Source organism: Cheilinus undulatus, linkage group 7 (assembly GCF_018320785.1).
Source record: "Cheilinus undulatus linkage group 7, ASM1832078v1, whole genome shotgun sequence".
NCBI classification, from domain to species: Eukaryota; Metazoa; Chordata; class Actinopteri; order Labriformes; family Labridae; genus Cheilinus; species Cheilinus undulatus.
This window is the reverse complement of record NC_054871.1, coordinates 41,404,566-41,424,474: the sequence shown is the minus strand read 5'-3', so window position 1 is coordinate 41,424,474 and position 19,909 is coordinate 41,404,566. Positions and strand designations below refer to the sequence as shown.

General features: G+C 37.2%; 1 protein-coding gene across 1 annotated transcript in view; it reads left to right on the top strand.

Moving 5' to 3' along the window:
• Window positions 1–19,909, top strand: part of atp10a (ATPase phospholipid transporting 10A) — a 73,307-nt gene that overhangs the window by 30,645 nt on the left and 22,753 nt on the right. The window contains exon 10 of the mRNA XM_041791077.1: window positions 6,003–6,561. Within this exon, the coding sequence (XP_041647011.1) occupies window positions 6,003–6,561 (559 nt within the window). The remainder of the gene's footprint in view (window positions 1–6,002; window positions 6,562–19,909) is intronic.

The following is a 19,909-nucleotide window of genomic DNA, read 5'->3' as shown; positions in this document are numbered from 1 at the left end:
GTGTGTTACAGGGGAGCAGAGGTGTTACAGGTGAGTCTGAGAGTGAAGAAGCTCTGTAAAGTATCATAATAAAAGCTAAAAAGCATTATTAGACTGTGGGTTCCTTTATTTATGAAGAAAAAAATGTTATTTCCCCCATGTGAGACCAAAATTCTCTGCTTTAGTGTGAAGGATCCAGGAATGACCTTTAAGTGATTTAAACTTCACTGACCATGCTCTTTATGTACATGTGTGATGATTAGATCTGTTATTCTGTGTTAAGCTGCTGAGAACAACAAAGGAGTAAACTTCTACAAGTCTGTGGTATTATTCAGTAATGTTACATGAAGGTCAGTAACTCCATCTGTTGTGGCTTGGTATCTTCGAGCTTAGACTAAAGACTTTTCTGGACATTATCTGTTGTTGTTTTGGGTTGTTAACATGACCAACATTTGCGTAAAAAAATATATTTTTGTCCACTTGTGTTGATGAAGGTATTTAAATCTTGAGAAATAGTCCTGTAAGGTGCATTTAGAACAGACAAAAAAGTGTGATTAAGTGGCGATTAATCTCGAGTTAACAATGGAATTTGTGAGATTAATCGCGATTAAAAATTTTAATCTATTGACAGCCCTAAAAAGATCATACCCTTCATTATAGCTGTTGATATCAGACTTGCTGTATTAGCCAAAAACACAATTAGATTTTTTTTTTCTGAATGGTTCATCCTCAGTTAAACTTACTTAATATTGTGCTTGTAATACTATAGAATGATTTCTTACTTATATAGGATGAGGAACCTAAAAATAATCATGTATTCAATCGCAATCCCAATATTTTAGAGGAAAAAATTGTAATTAAATTATTTTGGCAAATCGTTCAGTTTACTCCTTGGGCTAGGCAAACAAAACCACTTCTGAGAAATCCATAAGTCAGTCCATCCATCCAGCCATCTAATCTTTATCTGATCCGTCTCTCCCTCCACCCTTGGCTACATACTGCTTATGTGTTCAGTGTTTCCCACAAGTCTGAATTTTTCTTGCTGTGGTAGCAAGCGGAGAGGGACGATATTAAACGCAAGCACAAGAACGTTCACTTCTTTTTAAGAATCTACCAATGCTGGACATTTAACTCAATCAATTGATTAATCCCCAAATTTTCATACATATATACAATACTTGAATATATGCATATATTTATCTGAGTTAACCATTTAGTCATGTGGGATGGGAGGGACAAATGACGAGGCAAAAAAAAAAAAATAATAATAATAATAACTTTATTTGTATAGCACTTTTAAAAACATGGGTTTACAAAGTGCTTTGACAAGTGCAGAAGCAAGTACAAAAACAAAGCAACAACCCAGACAAAAGACAAGAAACAGAACGTGACATGTAGACAGATAATAATTAATCTACATCAATAAAGAGCAACAATATAGAACCAAACCTAGATGACCTGTGATGCTATGCAAAAAAAGACATCAATCAGAGTGCAGACATGAACTGCACAGCTAAGACATCATGAACATCAGGATGCAGGCAAGACACAGACATCAGTACCATAAAATGATAGGAACCCAAATAAAAGTTTCTGACAGCAACTTCAACTTTTGGTATAATCAGGCAATTTGACCTTCTCTTGTATTTTCTCTGCCATCATAGATTAGACCATAAATATGATGTTTGACCAGCCTGATATTGTTTTTTGTGTTATTGTCTTTTTGCTGCTTAGTTTCTTGTCTTTTTGACATTGACTACTACTATTATCAATAGCATCATTATGAGTTATGTAGTATTTTACATCAGTTTTAAGTTTTTGTTATTTTTATGAGCCTTTCCCAGACAAACATTCAACAAATAAGGTAGTGTGGGGGCACTTACCTCAGAAAAAGGCTAAATCATCATATTTGTAAAGGATAAAGTTATTTTAAAGCATTACATTATTATAATTGAGCATTCACAGCCCAGGTTCTTCATAAATTTCTCTCTCCTGTTTTTTTTATTGTTCCTTATTCTGAAACCTATTTAGATCAAAAACAACTTTTATCTGCTCACCTTGAGTTCTGTTATCCACACACACAGTTCTGTCTCAGCTTGTAATGCCTATTCTACCTTCTCTCTACACCTCTGTGTGATCTTTAATCATTAACATTAGCAGCATGGTTTATGAATTTCTTTATTTACATTACGTTATAGCAGTGGTCCCAAACCTTTTTCCCTTAGGGCCCCTCTTTTCATAAAAGTTTAAAGGCCCCCTCCACAGGACCCACTTAGAAAAAATACTCATCAGTTTTAATTGTTTGCACAAACTATCCATTATTATGATGGTGTAATCTTTAGAAGAAAAAATAAAGATAATAAAGAGGATCTTTTAATTCTCTAAATGATCATGTATTATTTTAAATTCCAATATTGGTTCACAAAAAATACACAAAGCCACTCATCTCTAATGCATCTCCAATGTCTTGATTATCTGAGGTGTGAGTGGGGACGATTGTGTAGTCTAGTGGGATGGGGAGAGCTTGCAGCTTCATAGGGGTCCCCAGGTGGGCACCCTCCTTTACTGGTGTTTAAATGATTGACCCACCTGTTCTGCTGCCCCTAAGAGGGCTTCAGTGGTTTGCCATTGGGCTTGGCCTCAAATTCCCACATCCCTAAGCAGTCTGGCTGTTGACTTGCCCACAAAGCCTCTTCAGCAACTTCAGCTGGGTTTTCCATCCATGATGTTCTTCATCAGCTGCCAGCTGGGCGTACTTAAGGCTCCTGAGTTTGTAGTCCTTTTCCACAGCATCCTCCCAGGGCACAGTAAGCTCTGTGATGTACTCAGTGTGAAGTGAGGCGGACCAGAGCACGAGGTCCGGTCTGAGGTTTGTTGTGTTGATTTCAGTAGGGAAGCAGGACTTTGATTCAGATGTCCAATGTTGTACAGACCTTGCCTTGCTTTGCACCTTCACAGTTGAACTGTCTTGCAGAAATAGGCTAAACTAACAAAATAGGTTTTTGAACAAGATTTTCTCTTAGTTCTGAATGTTTATTTTCACTCACATTTAGTAACACATCAAGTTTTGGTATCGCATTTAAGTTTTTCACATTTCAATCCAAGTTCCCGGAGGCATTAAGAAGTGAATGAGGGAGTTTACTTGGTCAGATTGGTGGCCAGATGAGTTATGTTTTTAAATACAGTTATTTTATGTAGCTATACTTGGAGCTTGTACAGTATTTCACAGGCACTACCACAAAAAATGCTTATAACAGTCTTTGTTGGGTTGTTGTTTTTTTAGATTTTCTATTAGAACCAGAGGCCTGTAGGACATGAAAATACCTCCTGAAACTGCAGACATAAAGGCAGCTAGAAATGTGCAGCAGCTCATCCCTTAGCAGTCCAACCAAAGAACTCAACAAACGTGAAATTCTTTGTTATAGCTGAAAGCAGACTCTCAGAAACATAAAAAACTCCTATTTTCTTTTTTTGCATGGTTGTTTCAGTATATTGCAGCTCGTGTCTTTGATGTCCTTGGTCCAGTCCCAGTTGTGTATCCGTGTTTTGTTGTATTTCTGCCTGAGCCTGGGTGTGGTTGTCCTGCTCAGAGGTGATATCCTCTATGTGTGCACCCACTCGCTGTGCTGCTAGTCAGAGGCACAAACCTGCTGAGATTCAGCGATACGAAGGCACACATTATTCATGCTCTCTGTTTTTGTTGAGAGCTTATCTGATCAGATGGAAACAAATGGAAATCTGAACAAAAGCGCTTGCTTGTAACAGTTTTTCTATTTTTCTTTTTGTATTTGTTGTGCCTCTGTGTCCTTTGTTTCCTTGTTATTGCTTAGATTTTATTATTGAGCCCCTTGTGACTAACTCTCCATCTAAATGATTTATTTCTTTATGTGAGAACTGCAGCTGCCAAGAGTCCTCAAAGTGAGTCACTCTCTGCTATTGTTCTGCACCATCTCAGGAAAAGGAAAAAGAAAGGAGAATAGCCAGGAGGTGCATTTTCATCAGGTCTGAAAGACTGAAGGGTGTGGTTTCCAGCAGCATCTCAGGGCAAATACAAATCAAAAATAGCTTTGAGATTTACTGAAGCTCATGAAATGTTTCCAAAAAGCTACTTAGCAGAAAAGAGAAGGGAGATTAATGAGTAGCCCCTAAAGCAGGAGCAAGAGTTTCATTTAATCTTATGATGTTTTTGATGCATTCTTAAAGGTTTACACTTCCAGTCATGTTCTCTTAAAAGTAACATTAATCTAGAATGTTTGCTGCATCATAAAACTTAAGTAGAACATCAAAAATTAACTAAACATCTGGAGACATGCATGTTACTTGCCATGCTTTGTGCATCAATTTAAAAAAGATATTGAGCAACACTAACAAAGGAACGTCTTCTTGTTGTGCATGGCTTAAACCAGTGGTTCCCAACCTTTTTCCGTAGGCCCCCCTTATTAGATCTAAGAAAAGCTAAGTCCTTCCATGACCCACTTGGAAAAAATCAAACCATCAATTCTGATTGCTTTCATTGACTAAATTCCAACATAATAGGCCCACATATAGTTGTTCCTCACAAAAGATCTATTATAAATAATTCATAATAACAACAGTGTATTAGGGCCTCTCTAGGAAACAAATAATAAAGAGGATATGTAAATTTTCAAAACAAAAGTGAGAGTTTCAAGTGACAAAGTTTCAGACTTCTTAAAACTGAAAATTTCAAATCTTTTCTTGTAAATTTCTGACTTTTTCAACTTAAATTTTGCATTTGATTTCTGGTAAATATACAACTTTTTAATCTCTTTCTTTTATTTTGACATTTTGCAGGAAAAAAATGAATGGATTCCCTTTTTTCATGTTTTAGGTTGCCCCTAATAGATTATGTTTCTAATCATGTTTTAAAAGATATATGAGCACAAATAATTTTGTGACCCACAAGAGACCTATGGTGCCCCCCAGCGGTGCCCGGAGCCCAGGATGGGAACAGCTGGCTTAAACCATCCAAATTGTAATCATCACAGTAGCTGTGGCATCCATCTGTTGAGGAAAGGTATATCTTTTTTGGAGGGGAGGAGCTTTTTATTGCCTTCATCATGGTACAAATGTGAGTGTTGTAGAAACCTGAGGAGAGAAGGAGCGGGGAAATAAGCCCAAGGTCAGAACTGAAACAGGGCTGCTTTGAGGGGCATGTAAGCCACTGGTCCCTCCAAAAATACATTTATCATCTCTATTTTCTGTTTCCTTCTCTTGTCTCTCTCCTGTCTTCTTTATTGGTTCCTCTTTTTCTGTGATGCCTTTTGCCCTTTTTAAGAGCCCAATATAAAAAGGAAGCAAAGACATCTGTTATCAATGATGTTCTCATAAAATACACAGTCTCTGGAAGAATTTGCTGTCTACTGACTACTATTTAGCCCCCAGGGCTATCAGACGATATTCTGGGCTGGTGTTGCACGTGGATGTCCGAATAACCAATAACAGATATCCGGGCTGAGACTTCCGCTGTTACAGGTTTTTGTGTACAGTCCAAGTGCAAACTGAGACACGTGCATGGAGTAAAAGTCACGTTAAGATGTCACTGTTGAGATTTATATCACGAAATTCTTAGAAGGCTTTGTTTTAGTCAATGAATTTGGCTGGTGTTCAGCTGGATGTAGCTCAGAGCTACACATGTAAACAAAATTTTATTACAGTTTTGATTATACTCCAACTTTAAATTTGTACCGGACAATCTTGGCACATACAAAGTGCATCTATTAGAACTTTTTGTCCAAGGGTTGTGCATGACTCACTCTTGTCACATGTAAGATTTATGTTAGCTGTGCCTGCTTGCTTGAAATATTTCTGTCACTTTTTGGGTTTGAGGTAAAAAGGCTGTCAGAATTAAAGAGTCCAATTGTACAGCTTATTTTGCCACTTCTTTTAAAAAGAAGGAGAAATGCGGGGACTTTGTTAGAATAAGAAAGGGTTTAATTTCAAGCACATTAGGCTTCTGTGACCTGCAGCTGAAGGTGTCAGTGACTTTTATTCTTATCTTTTAGGTTCGGATGAGGTTTGAGCTAAAGTCTCCAGTAAAAACCATTGAGGATTTCATCAAACGCTTCACCCCAAGCCGTCTGACCTCCGGCTCCAACAGCAGCAGCTCCTCCAGCCTCATCACCAACCGTTCCTCCAACAAAGGCTGCTCCAGCATGCTGTCGTCCCCGTCTGCAGAGAGCACGCTCACCAAACTGGACGAGGAGAAGCATCACAGCGGCCTGGAGCACGCTTTCAGCCCTGTCCCACCCTGCTATGATGGGAAGGGCTGGAACGTGGAGGAAGGCGAGCTGCGATACGAGGCCGAGTCACCCGATGAAGCAGCTCTGGTCTATGCTGCACGGGCGTACAAGTGCTCTCTCGTTGGACGCCTCCCTGATCAAGTGACTGTGGAGCTGCCTCACCTGGGGAAGCTGAGCTTTGAGCTGCTGCACACGCTGGGCTTCGACTCCACCAGGAAGCGCATGTCAGTGGTGGTGAGACATCCTCTGACGGATCAGATCACCGTGTACACCAAAGGAGCCGACTCTGTCATCATGGATCTCATCAAACCCCCCGACACAGGTAAGAAATACACCTTACACAGCTGTTCTCAGGCCATAAACAATCCCTAGGGGCTATTATGTTGAAAATTTCTCTGATAGACATTTTAAGCTTCGATTTTTATTTGTTTTTGGTTAAAAAGGCCACGCAGGTCACATGGCTTAAACAAGAATCAGAAGTACTTCATTAGTCCTGGGGGATATTTGGTCTTTACAGTAGCTCTTCAACACAAAATAGCACTTAATTAATAGAGATAGCAACTTAATTGTGGAATAAAATAAGTTCAGTCAGAAAAACTCCTCAAAGATTTATTACTAAATGGAAATACAGTTTGTTTGGAAGCGAAGGCTCCACTCAAATGATGCTCTCTGGGTTAGAAAAGCTGTGTGCTTGGAATTTCCATGGAGCACAAGGCTTAAAATCATGACGATAGGCAGATAGATACTATTTAATTTGGCAGCAGTCCACTCTGTAAAAGTGATTATGAAGAAGCAACAAAAGCTTTAAGCTAGAAAGGAGGAGGCTGGGGTGGTGGAGGTAAAGCTTTGACAGCAGCGGTGTGTATGTGTGGTCAGCATTTGTGAAGCAGGGATCAACTGCGATTGGTTGAGTGTGCAGGGAGACAATAATTCAAACAGCTGGTTAATTGCAGCGGGGCCTATGATTTCTGCAATCTGCATAAACTAATGCAAAGCGCCATAAAAAAGTGGAAGCAATACATCTAAGAGAGCAGACTGGTGGAAGTAAGATACCGGTCCTATCCAATAATAATAATCCAATAATAAGCCTAAATATTAAACATAAAATCTACAGTTGAACCATCTGCTTTTATAAGGTTTTGCTGAGTCCTTGAAACTGGTTACGTCAGATTAAAAAGTATGATGTATAATGTACATTTGTTATACAAACAAAATAAGTTTTAGACAATTTTTAAGAATAGTCCAGCCCCTTTCCTAGATTTCTGTAAGAAATTTATCACACCATGAGGTTGAATATAGTGTTACCCCCCCTGATAAATGGTGACACTGCTGTCAGCGTGGCATTTTAAAGTGGTCTGGATCACGGTGGTAGCGGTGCTGTATCATGTCTACCGACTTTACCACCAGAATTAATGAATCGTGGCTGCAAACCTGCTATCGGCCACAAATCATTCAATGTAATCTTCACGTGGCACAGGGCTCACAGGACATGTCAGTAAATTGATAATATTTTCACTCTGCTCTGGTCGATCCCTAATGATGGATTGTTTTCAGTTGAAGCTGATTTATTCTGAGCTCTGTCTGTGGACTAACACCAGCACAGAGGCGAATGCTTCGCCCCCTTTACCTCAAACCTTCATACTTTCCACTGATGTAAACTTTTAGGGTGGCATCTTATGTAAGGACTCGTATTTTTACAGTGACTCGCCTCTTGATTGTAACCTTAAAGAAACACCCACGGTGTATTTTTCCTCTCTGATCTTAAACCAGCGCTCCGTACTTCTTTGACCTGTTAATGATGGAGGTGTAGCAGGCAGGTTGTTAGTATTCTAGGCACACAAAGAGCCACACAAAGAGCTACACAGGCACTTTTCACTAATGCTTTGTACACAGTCACCAAGCAGACATCTGTCCAGGGGTGCTTAGCAGAGACTGTGTCTGCACACTGACTGAATGCTTGTTGTGCTGCAGGTAACGTTGTAATTTATATCATAGTTAAATAAACAAACCGCAGCTGATCTTTTCTTTATTACTTTACACAGTTATGGCCTTATTTCACAGCCACAGTTTTTTCATTGTCAGTGCTTATTTTTGATACAAAACCACAATATTACAGCGCCCAGTGTCTTCACTTTTGGTTATGAACAGGAAGTTAAGTGCATTCACACCTCATCTGTTTTGTTCAGCTGACTTTGTGATGTTTTCTTTTTCAGAGAAATATCTCTAAAGAAATCTGACAGAATAGCAAATAAGAAAAGGAAACAGTCATCACTGTTCATATCCCTAGCTCTGAGAGACTAGCATGAAATGATTGTGTTAGAGATTAAATCTGACACAATCACACTGAATCTAAATTTTCTTTTATTAAATAAAAAAGGAATCTGCACCTTTTGTCTTGAGTGGGTTGCATTAAAGTGAAGGGCTGCCTCTTTTAAATGAACAGTGGGGGAAACACTGTGATCCCGCCTTGTGTTTGTGTATCAGTCTTCTTGTGTTAATCCAGCTTGGCAAAGGCAATCAGTAGCAATGCATCGATTAATTCCCATACTGATATTCCACATTGCTCTGGTGCTGCCTCAAAATCCTGGACTTAATGTAGTTAAATAGAGTATAGCCTAACCGTTTTGAATCAATGTTCATTTCTTTATGCATGTTATACATCAGTTGTTAGCAATATTAGAGGTAGTTTTATGTAAACTGTGTCTGAGTGATATTTAAGATCTGTAATGACTGATATATCAGCTTTTGTGGTATTGCACTGCTAAAAGAAACAAAGTTTTTTAAAATCCTTTTTTTGTTCTTTTTTAGAAAAGACATAAGATTAACAATGAAAAACAGAAGGGCATTGCCAGACATTCAAAAAAGTTCAAATTACAGGTTACAATACAAGTGACATGGGGGTTTTAAAGCATTATTTCAGAAATTGTAAATTAATCAGAGCTTATAGTGAAGGATTCATGATGTGAAAATGTCTAAGGCAGATCATTAGAGATGTTATTTATTTTTTCAAATATAATTTACATTTAGTTCATCTTTTCATGTACAAGTCATTTCTCAGTCTCAATAAGAAAGTCAATATTTCCAACTCATGAATTTCTTTGATAATTTCAACCCAATTATCTGGGTTATCACCAAGGTTATTATGGTTAAGTGAAATTAAATTAAAAAATCATTTTGGTTAACTGAAATTAAATTAAAACTAAGCTTTACTAAAAAATGAAGACCAACTAAACTGTATAGTGCGCTTACAAATCTAAAAAAAATTGAAATAAAATAGAGACAAAATATCCTTAGTTTTAGTCTTTGACACAGCCATACTGATAGACACTTACACCCGAGCCTGTGGAGTGTAGAAAATGGCCTGATTTGATTGGTTAAGACTTCACACAGTGATAGTTTTAAGTCTGGAGTTGTATTCAAACATCAGCTTTAAATAGATAAAACGATAAGGGAAGAGTAGCCTGTTTGAATATGTTTTTTAAAAATGTATGATGCTCACTCAGTCCTGAAATGTATCTGAAAAAAACTGACAGTAAAACTAATCAAAACTAAACTAAAACGAAGCATTTTTGCGAAAAAAGAACTAAACTTAATCAACAAACCAGCAGTAAACTCTAATTAAAACTAAACTGTAATTGAACACAGAAAGTGAAAATGAAATAAAATAAAAAAGAATGAAAAATCAAAACTATTACAACCTTGGTTATCACACATAAATGGTCATAGCCCAGTAATAATCATTTACCTATGAAGGTCTTTTTTCCTGCAACTGTAAATATTTTCAACAAGACTATATCACATCCTGTTTTTTCTTTAGGTAGCTTATCCAAATAAAGTGATGTGAAAGTCCAGGGGAACAGCTGTCTAAGAATCTGTTGCATGATTGTCCAGACATTTTTCTGAAACAGTTGTACCTCTGGACATCTGCAGAAAATATGAAAATATGCAGGTGATCTGCCTCATCACATCCATAATCTCTCCAACATGTACACGTCTCAGATCTGTGACATGTCTCTAATTTAGGAGTAATAAAATAGCAAAAATAGAAAACCCACCACACTCATGCCAGTAAATAGAACAAGAGGTTGTTGATATAGTTTCACACATATTTTCCCATTGTTGACTTGTAATGAATTCATTAAATTCCTCCTCCCATCTTATTTTGATATAATTCACTACCGTTTGTGATCCCTTGGTTAAGTTTGGAAATGATCAAATTAGTATTGCCTTTATATGTTATAATAGTTAACGGTATTTATTATATCATTAAATGCTTTCTTTTTTTTAATCATTTTTCCTAATAGTTTTAAAGAGGTACTGTCAAAATTAGGGGTGTCCAAACTTTTTCCATTAAGGGCACCTCAGTATTAAAGTTAGTAAAACTAATCTGATGTAGGTTAAGATATGCTCAGTGATTGGGTATGCTTAAATGGCTAGGTGATGGTTGACAAGGCAAATAGCCAATCATTTTAAAGATTTTGGGGAAGCCAATCAGATTTCAGGGGGCCCTAGTCAGCTCTGGCTACCACTGGCCCCGCCCCTGGAACATCATTGGTGCTGCTATTTGCTGCTGTAATCCTTTAGGGCATTATAAGTCAGCATATCTTTACTGTTTTGGTTTCAAATATTTTTATAGTGTCGGCTCAATTTAGTCCTGAGAAAACAGCTATAACTCCTTGTCAAGATGTTTGTTTACAGTATTAGCATGGTAGCACTGCCTTGTTTTGAAACCAAGAAGAATAATACAGTGTAGCACAAGCTTCATGCTCTATTGAGGCCCATATTTGATGAAATTTAAAGAATTTTTGGGGGCCAATGAAAAATGGGCCACAGGCCACATTTGGCCCCCCAAGCCATAGTTTGGACACCCCTGGTCTAAACCGTAAAAATCTAAAAAAAAAAAAAAAGTCAGAGTTTTCCAGGTTTCACTTTTCACTTAGATTTTGAAAACTTTGTAATGTCTTCTTTTCCATTATTTTACAGCAAGCAGTAATACCTCCATTTGTCCCGCCTATAACCCCAGAATCAAAAAAGATTTGTACTAAACATTTGAATCCGATCCTTTAATTATCACATGAAATCGACCCAACAGTTTAAAAACAAACATTAACAAGATAAGTGACCACAATTAGTGCAGCCAATGACCAGCTTGTTCTGTAATAAAGTAAATTTGATCCATAATGTGGAGAAGTTCCTATTCTGCAGCAGTTTTTAACCTACTTTAACTTGTCAAACGATAGATTTTTAGTTTTATTTACTGTAAATGACATGTCAGGTTATTTGTGTGCTTTGTTAGGATTTCTGACTTTGTTTCTTGTTTACACTCACCCTGATTTATTATATCAATATTCAGTAGGATGGGACATCATCAGGGGGTAAAAGCTTGATTATTAATCCTAAATGTTTAGTGTTTATACTTTTCTAATCCCTTTAAATGAACATGTTTTTGTGATTCATCATGCTTCTCTTCCAGTAAGAGCATGCTTTCTTGTTGTGTGGGTAACTGATTTATACCACATGCTGTTCAATGGCTCCCTGCTGTTCATTAGAGGCAGGCAGTTCGTCTCCAACAAGCAGCTCAGCTCCACGGAAAAAATATTTCCTGCTAAATGATCCTCCCACACCGCAGTGAAACTTGTTAACGTTTACACCTGAACAGAGAAAAGCCCTCCTGTGTTGTTTGGCATGTTTTCTGCTAAGAAGTGCAGTGGTTTTCTTTGGAGAAATTCTGAAAAGTAAGAAAGATTTAGGTGTTAATTTTACAGTAAGAGTACACTCCACTCACTTAGCATTTTAAGACGATGCAGTTTATCACTGTTAATTCCCTCTGTAGAGCAGTGACAGAGCCTGCAGAGTGGTTCAGATTTAGGTGTTTTTTTGCAGCGAGATGATGCTCAATAGAGAGGAGAGAATCCACTCAGACAAGTGCCACATACAGTCACCCACACACTGACACCTTCTTTACCACAGGTCTTTCTCAAAATGGTCCCTTCCCACACACTTTCACTCATGATGAGGGTCTGCCACAGTGAGTGCAGTCTGAAACCTCTGAGTGTGCAGTGAGAGTGTGCTAAAATTTCCAACAATGAGTCTGCACTGATGCAGACTTGCTAAACAGGTGGAACGCAATTTACAGAAAATTTTGTCACTATCCAAACAAAGAAGAATTGCTTTCATCAGGATACAACTTTTCTAATACCAGTATATCTTAACATCTGAAAGTTCAGATTACATTGAAGATCCTAGACCCTTTTTCTAAAAATAGACTTCCAAATACAGCAGATAAAAAACTCTATTGTGTACTATTGTTTACTATTTTATATAAGGCAGATATATGTCTTTGACTTGCAATTGCAAATATATGTCATATATGTCACATTGCAAATATATGTCACCTGAAATACAAGGTAAGACCAAACACAATAGCCAAGGTAGAGAACACCAGGTCTTACTGAAGTTCTGTTTGATAGGAATATGTGCTATGTGCAATATTAAAACTGGCTGATTCTAAGGGGTTCTTAATGACTGAATTATTTTCAGGTAATTTTACAATGTAGAGTCAGCTTTTAGTTATAGGCAGAAGCTGTATGTTGTGATTTAATGGAAATGCCACCAAAGAATTCAAAGATCTTTTTTAGCATAGTGTGGAGTTATTTAACAAGTCTGTTTAGTGGTTGTTTGTGTGGATATATTATCACTGTAACCCCTGCGAAGCTCTTCAGGCCACAATGCATGATGGTAAATATTGCTGGGCTAATGACCATAGGCGGATCCCATGTCGTTTGTTTATCAGTCCTCGGTCCTTGGTCTTCGCCCACACAGAAGTAGTTTCTGGTCGGCCATCTTAAAGACCGTCCCAAAGACCCTTATGTGGTTTTAAGACCAAAGCCATTTGACCGAGGACTGAGATCTGAAGACCGATGAGCAGAGGCACATGAGAGCAGGCTTCCCGGAACTCTTTTTACTCAAAGACACGCCCCCTTATTTGATATCACTCTCTGATTGGATGCTGCTACACAGTGGATGTCAGCGAAACTTCACAGCACCAGCAGAGATAAATAATGGAGGAGAAACAGAGTTTATAACAGACGATAAACAGACTCGACAGACTCTCAAGAGAATAAAAATCATCAGAAGTTTCAAAAGACTCAAAAACTGATGGGCTGGGATTTAAAAGAAGTGTTTAAAATAAGCATTTATAGTGAAATATTGAGAATTTGTTTAATAAAATTAACAGTAAAGAGGGAATCAGCATGGAGTTTAATATTTGATTTGTTTTCTGATTCACCGTTAAACATAAAACATGTTAAAAGCTCATAAAATCAAAAGATTCAGATATAAATCTTCCCTTTCTCACCACACAGCCAACATCATTTAGACATTTTTTTTTTAACATTCGGTCTGTCATAGCCTTAATTTAGATTAAAAATAGTTGTAGGAAATTGATCCATGTTTTGTCCGTCTGGTTTGGTCCATATTTAGCCCAATAATAGTCATTTAAAATATTACCATATTACAGCAACATCTTTATAGAAACGTCTTTTCAACAACCTGACAATTACATCTTTTAACTTTTCACTTTTTAATTAAATCTAGATGTTGTTTAGACATAGTGGAGACTTTTTTTGATGTCTTTACAACTAATATTTGCTGGGTGGTATAGTAGTCTATTTAGTAGTTATTTCTGTTTATTAGATTATGAAGAGAATTAAAGTCAGACAGCAGCAGTCTATCAGGAAGAAACGTTTTAAATCATCGCAAGGTCAGTAAAGTTTCTATCAGTTTGATGTTAGTGAGCATCAGGTTTGATCATTAGCCTTCACACTGAATAATTAGGATAATAAATAATTTGCTGGAGAGGGAAGGACGTCCCATGGGCTGTTAAACATCGGTCTTTTGGCTTCAGTCCTCCGCATTGATTCCTGTATCTCTCCATGAGTCTCTGGTGAGTGGGACTAAGACTCAAGGAAAAGACTCACACCAGAGACCTAAGCCATACATTAGTCAACCTGAGATGCAGCCCATCGCTTGTTCACTACTTTTCACAATGCATTGTGGGATAATGAGTGCACTATCTACACCATGTTCCATATTATCATGCAAATGATATTTTTCTCTGATTTTCCCAAATAGTTGATGCAAATGACAGTATAATTTTCAAGTCATCAACTGTTAGAGCATAATTAAAATATTATTTAACAGACCTCCCTATGATTCTTTTTTTTTTTTTAATAAAAAAAACTCAAAATGCACTGTTCAAAATTATTATGCACAACAGAGTTTCAAAACATTGTATAGGTTCTAAAGAACTGAAAATGGTCATTTGTTGAATTTGCAGCATTAGGAGGTCAGATTTACTGAAATCAAAGCTATTTCAATCAGGCCAAGATACATGTCAACATAGGACCCCTTCTTTGATATCACCTTTACAATTCTTGTAGTAACAAATGAAATGGGGTATATTGTCATCCACCATGGTGGAGTCAGACATTTCCCAGTCAATAGATCGATTCTCCCACTGTGCATGTATACTGGGATGAGGACCCTAGTCCAGTTAAATATCCTAATGATGTATAAGACTAGCTCAACATTACTATGCACATTAACACACTGAATTTATTAATTCAAGTAATTATTCAGTCTCTTTATTTAGTGCCAATTCTTAACAAATGTAATCTTAAGACACTTTACAAAAAGGGCAGGTCAAGATCTTACTTTCTGTTATAATATTTATAAAGACTTAGCATCTTTCATAACATCTTAATGAAGCTGTGAGTGACTTCAATAACAATTCCTTCTATAACAGAGTTCAAATGAGGTGGATCCGGTTTGTAAAAGGCCCCATGTGAGTCTGTTCTGCCACTTTTATGGCTGACAGGGTGTGTCCTCACACAGACTGCTTTGTTTACTATTACGTTAAAGCAGCCAATCAGAGAGCAGCATTGCTCAGTCCTCCTCCAAACACAGACTTCCATAATGGCTCCATTCAAGTGGCGAGGGAGTTGTTCAGCGTGACTTTAATTACAGAGCTCATGGAGGCCTGGACGTGTCTGCAGAGCCCTCAGCATGCATCATGACATAACTTTACTTTCACTCCTCCTGCAGGTTCCTGATTTAAGCATCGAAACAGAAATCAAACCAATCCTAACTTATTATAATGACTCATTGTGATACCAAAATGTGCCCTGATTCTTAAAAGACCATCAGATTTCATGTTTCAGGCATTGGTAGACCACAAACAAAGGACTGGGGTAGTTTATTTCATACTGTGTTGGTAGGTAGATGCTCCAGATACACAAATATAAGAGCAAAAATGATCAAAAGAAGGTTTTAATGATGTCTCCTTTAAAAACAAGCATGCCATCATATTCAGTGCTTTTCAGAGAGACAAATAATGTTCATCCTTGAGGTCTTGCAAACGTGTTGAATGCAATCCCGTCCTCATAAAACATTTGTAAAGGCTCGAGTGTCGACTAGATCACTCGTGTGAGAGCAAACACGGAGCCACATGTAAAAACTTTGCTCCTTTGTGCTAACAGGGAACAACTCCTCTGGGAACATTTCATTCACAGGACACAGGTCCTCGTTTATATTTTAGGTGGATTTTCCAGTTTTCACTGGCAGGAAAAATAAACATTGTTTTAAATTCCTGCAGAGTGTGAAGGAGGTCTCTTTGAGCTGTTTTTTGTCAAAGGGAAAAAATCCTGCCGCTTCTGGAAATATTGTTTTATTTATTCAGCCTAATAGAAAAGAGAGTTTCTATGTCAAAATACCAGGAAACTGCCATGTGACTTTTACATTAACCCTTTCCAGGTAAAATCAGTCAAAAACTCCTATCCAGGAATACCCAAATTAAACTGAATGCTGTATTTGAACTATCTGCAGTCCAAGCACAAACAAGGTGTCTTTTGAAAAGTAAGATTCTGAAGTTTCTTCCCAAACTGTCAGACTCACTATAGTTTCTACTGGTACTGATTAGAACAACAAACACATTTTATTTCCCTCTGTCTGAATTTGTATTGTGATACAGAGGCCTGTAGATGTCTGTAGCTGGGAGGTATCAGCTGGAAAACTCAACTGGACCACAGCATGAAGCCTTGGTTCAAAGCTGAATACAATAGAACAGAAAATGAGGATTTTATACCTGTTTTTATGTGGAAAGGTCCAAGCGTTTTCAAACTGGGCTGCTGCTCCTAAATGCTTCAACATACAGACATCATCATGATTTCTACGGAAAGGTGATACTAAGATTAATCCTGTCCATAATTCAGAATCATTATCAGTTGTACTGGCATAGAAATTGGGGAATAAATAGAATAAAGTGTGTTTTTGTTACTTTTTGCATAATTAATGAGCTTGAAAAAAAGCAACTGTTATGGTGGACAAAAAGATGCCTGAATTTGACATTTACATGTCGTCCTGCACTCATATTTACATTACTGCAGACATTTTTTACTTATTTTATTATTTTCATTTACTTCAACCCAGGCCTTCATTGGCTGTTTTCAGCTCTAACAGAGTAAAGAAGGTCCCAACTGGTCAAATGAGGTGTAAATCTAAAGTTAGGAAGTTTGCACTCGTTTTTCTATAGCATTGCTAATAATTGCCTGAAAAAAAAACATTATTACAGCAACTTTGACGGACTATTGAGAGCAAATTTGAAAATGTACAAAACCAGTCCATAGATCTTTATGGATTTAGTCTGAAGTATTGACTGGATTTTGATTGTGGAGACTCTTTCTTATGCAGCAGGACTGCTTTTGATGTACTATCATGATCAGGAGAGCTTCTAATGGTGATCTGTTTCACTTTTATTATTGTTTGTTTGTAGCCCGACAAATGCATTGATTGTAGATGCTGTGGTGGTTTTATCCTGGAATGGTTAACATGGCCAGAATCTTGAGGATCAGAGCTTTCTGGTGTATAACATATGGTATACTTATGTACAGTCATTTTGTATATAACTGAATAGCGTAAAAAAATCTGATGGCCCCCCGGGATTTTTAAGGGGTTTAAAAACAGACAATAGTTGTTACTATTTATCCACCACTGAAAAATGGTTAAAAATGTCAAATCCCCCTGAGTTAGTTGTTCAAATGTGCATCTCATAGTGGAAGTCTCTCCAGGTAGGGGCAGGTCTCAGGATGTAGGACATGATGTTAAAATAATGATTCAGACAGCAGATGAAGCAACACTATAATAACACTATCTGCCCTGCTACATATTCTTCAGCATATTCCATGAATCAACATAAAAACAGAAAACAAAGAAGAAGAGCAGTAGCATCATAGCAGCAACATACAGGGAGTGCTCACTTTGCAAAGCGTCTCTATTGGCTGGGACTTTAACACAAGCTATGACCTGTGATGGATTGCTTTGGTTCATCTTGAGACCAGCACTGCAGTGATTCATATAATAATCACTTAAAACGCTGCTCAAAGGTGTGTTTTAACAGATGACCTGCTTGTTTTAAGTCCATGATGATTCAGCATGGCTGTGGTGGCGTCTTTGAAAAAAATTAGATTCTTAATCTGAGTGAGGTTTTCCTGGTTAAATAAACATAAGTAAATAAATTTGCAGTACTGCCTTAAGGAGCGCCACAATCGTATTACAAATTCTGCAAGTTATATTCCATTTCATCTTCTTTAGTGTGCTTGCTTTTCAAACCAATAGTAGTTTGTGTCGCGGTTCCCTCTGCGCCTCACTCAGGACAAATTTTCCAGACAAAAGAAGTGTAACAGCACGTGGCATGCAGGATTGTATTATTATTATTGTATTATTATTTAATACAATACAACTTGTTTCCTGGTCTTGGGTAGTCTGAATTGTAATTGACGTTAAAACCTGATAAATTACCCAGCATTTTTCACGAGCTTTTTTAATATGAACTGTACTGACTTTCTTGAACTGTTTAAATGGATTATAATATATTAACCAAACCATCCACATCCTAAAAGGAGTTATTTCAGTAATCTTCCTGTTGACATTTTTCAAGTAATGATTCTGTGAAAATGTGTTTGACCATTACTGGAATCTTTGGACGTGTCAGAATCAAACCAGCAGAGTCCCAAAAGACCAGAAACAGTTTATCACTTAGCTTGTTATTTTTAAAATACTTTTAGAGTCTCAGAGAGTGCAGCCAAATGTCAGTAATAATCACTTATTGCTCAACGGCAGATTTACTGCCTTGTGGTTGTTTGAGTCTGTCAGTCAGTCTAATTGAAGTGTCTGTCTATGTCACCATACTGTCTATTTCCATAAGAGTGAAGCTGAAGCTGTGACAGGGGTCCTGGTAGAGCAGCAAAATTATTTTAAAAATTCAGCTATGATCACAAGTTTGATCTCCCCACAGTTAGACAGACATGATTGGCATTAACATCAATGCTTAAATTGTGTGCTCTGCTCATGAGAAAACTTAGCTAAATATATAACAAAGTACTCATAGAATACGTAATAAACTCACTGTGTGTGGGAAAGTACCTAAAAAAAAAAAAATTCTTTAAATGAAAAAAATATATTATTTGTGACTTCAATATTCATCATTAATAATTGTAATTAGCATTTTGGCCATAACTGGGCATCCCTAGGTCACCATTATATTTGTTTTAGGGTTTTCACTATGCAGATTTGTAGACTTTGACAGAATTCTAATAATATCAAATACTATTGTTTTCTTTTTTAATACCAGGAAAACAAAAAAGTTAATCTTGGCCACCCACGTGCCTATATGAGAACCTACTTCCTTGCATGTTTTTTTCTCTTTTTATTGATTTTATAAATCAATAATGGTCATTTTTTTTCTTTTCGACACTAAAATGTACTAAAAAACTCTTAAATGTCAAAGTGAAAACAGATTTCTTCAGAGTAATTTTAATTCAACAAAATTATGTAATGTAAAATAAGTGACTGCATGAGTATTCACTCCCTTTAAAGTGGCTGATCTAATTCAACAGAGGTCCAGCCAATTGGTGCTAGTAGTCTCGTGATTAGTAAAATGGGGATCACCTGAGTGCAGTGAATGTGTCTCAAGTGACTGTAGTTTAAAGACACCTGTGTCTTGAGGGTCCAGTCACTGGTCAATCAGTATTCCTGCCTACCATTACACCATGAAGACAAAAGAACACTCCGTGCAACTCAGAGAAAAGGTTATTGAAGTGTATAACTCAGGGGATGGAAAAAAAATCCAAGGTACTGAACATACCACCTATGGTGCTTTTAGGCCAAGACGCCATACTTAATATTACCACAAACACTCCATTCTTACTGTGTAGCACAGTGGTGGTAGCATCATGTTGTGGGGATGCTTCTTGGCAGCCAGCCTTGGAAGGCTTGTAATGGTACGGGGTAAAATAAATGTGAGAAAATAAGGGAAAATCCTGGTGGACAATCTTTATGAACAAAAAAAAATTATGTGGACCAGGATTTATTTGTAACATCAATAAAAGAGTAAACCAACCAAGGGGGTGAATACTTTATATCAGAATTGTGTATTTGCTATTTATCTCTGAGTGCCAAAAATTAAATTGCACAAATATTTTGGAAACAAAAAAGACTTGTGCAATTTTGACATGGGCAGCTTTGCAGTGAAGCTTTTGCCTGGTGTAACACTAGCACAGAGCCTGTTAATGTCAGCACTACTAGCAACTCAGAGATAGTCTTATTTGCATAGT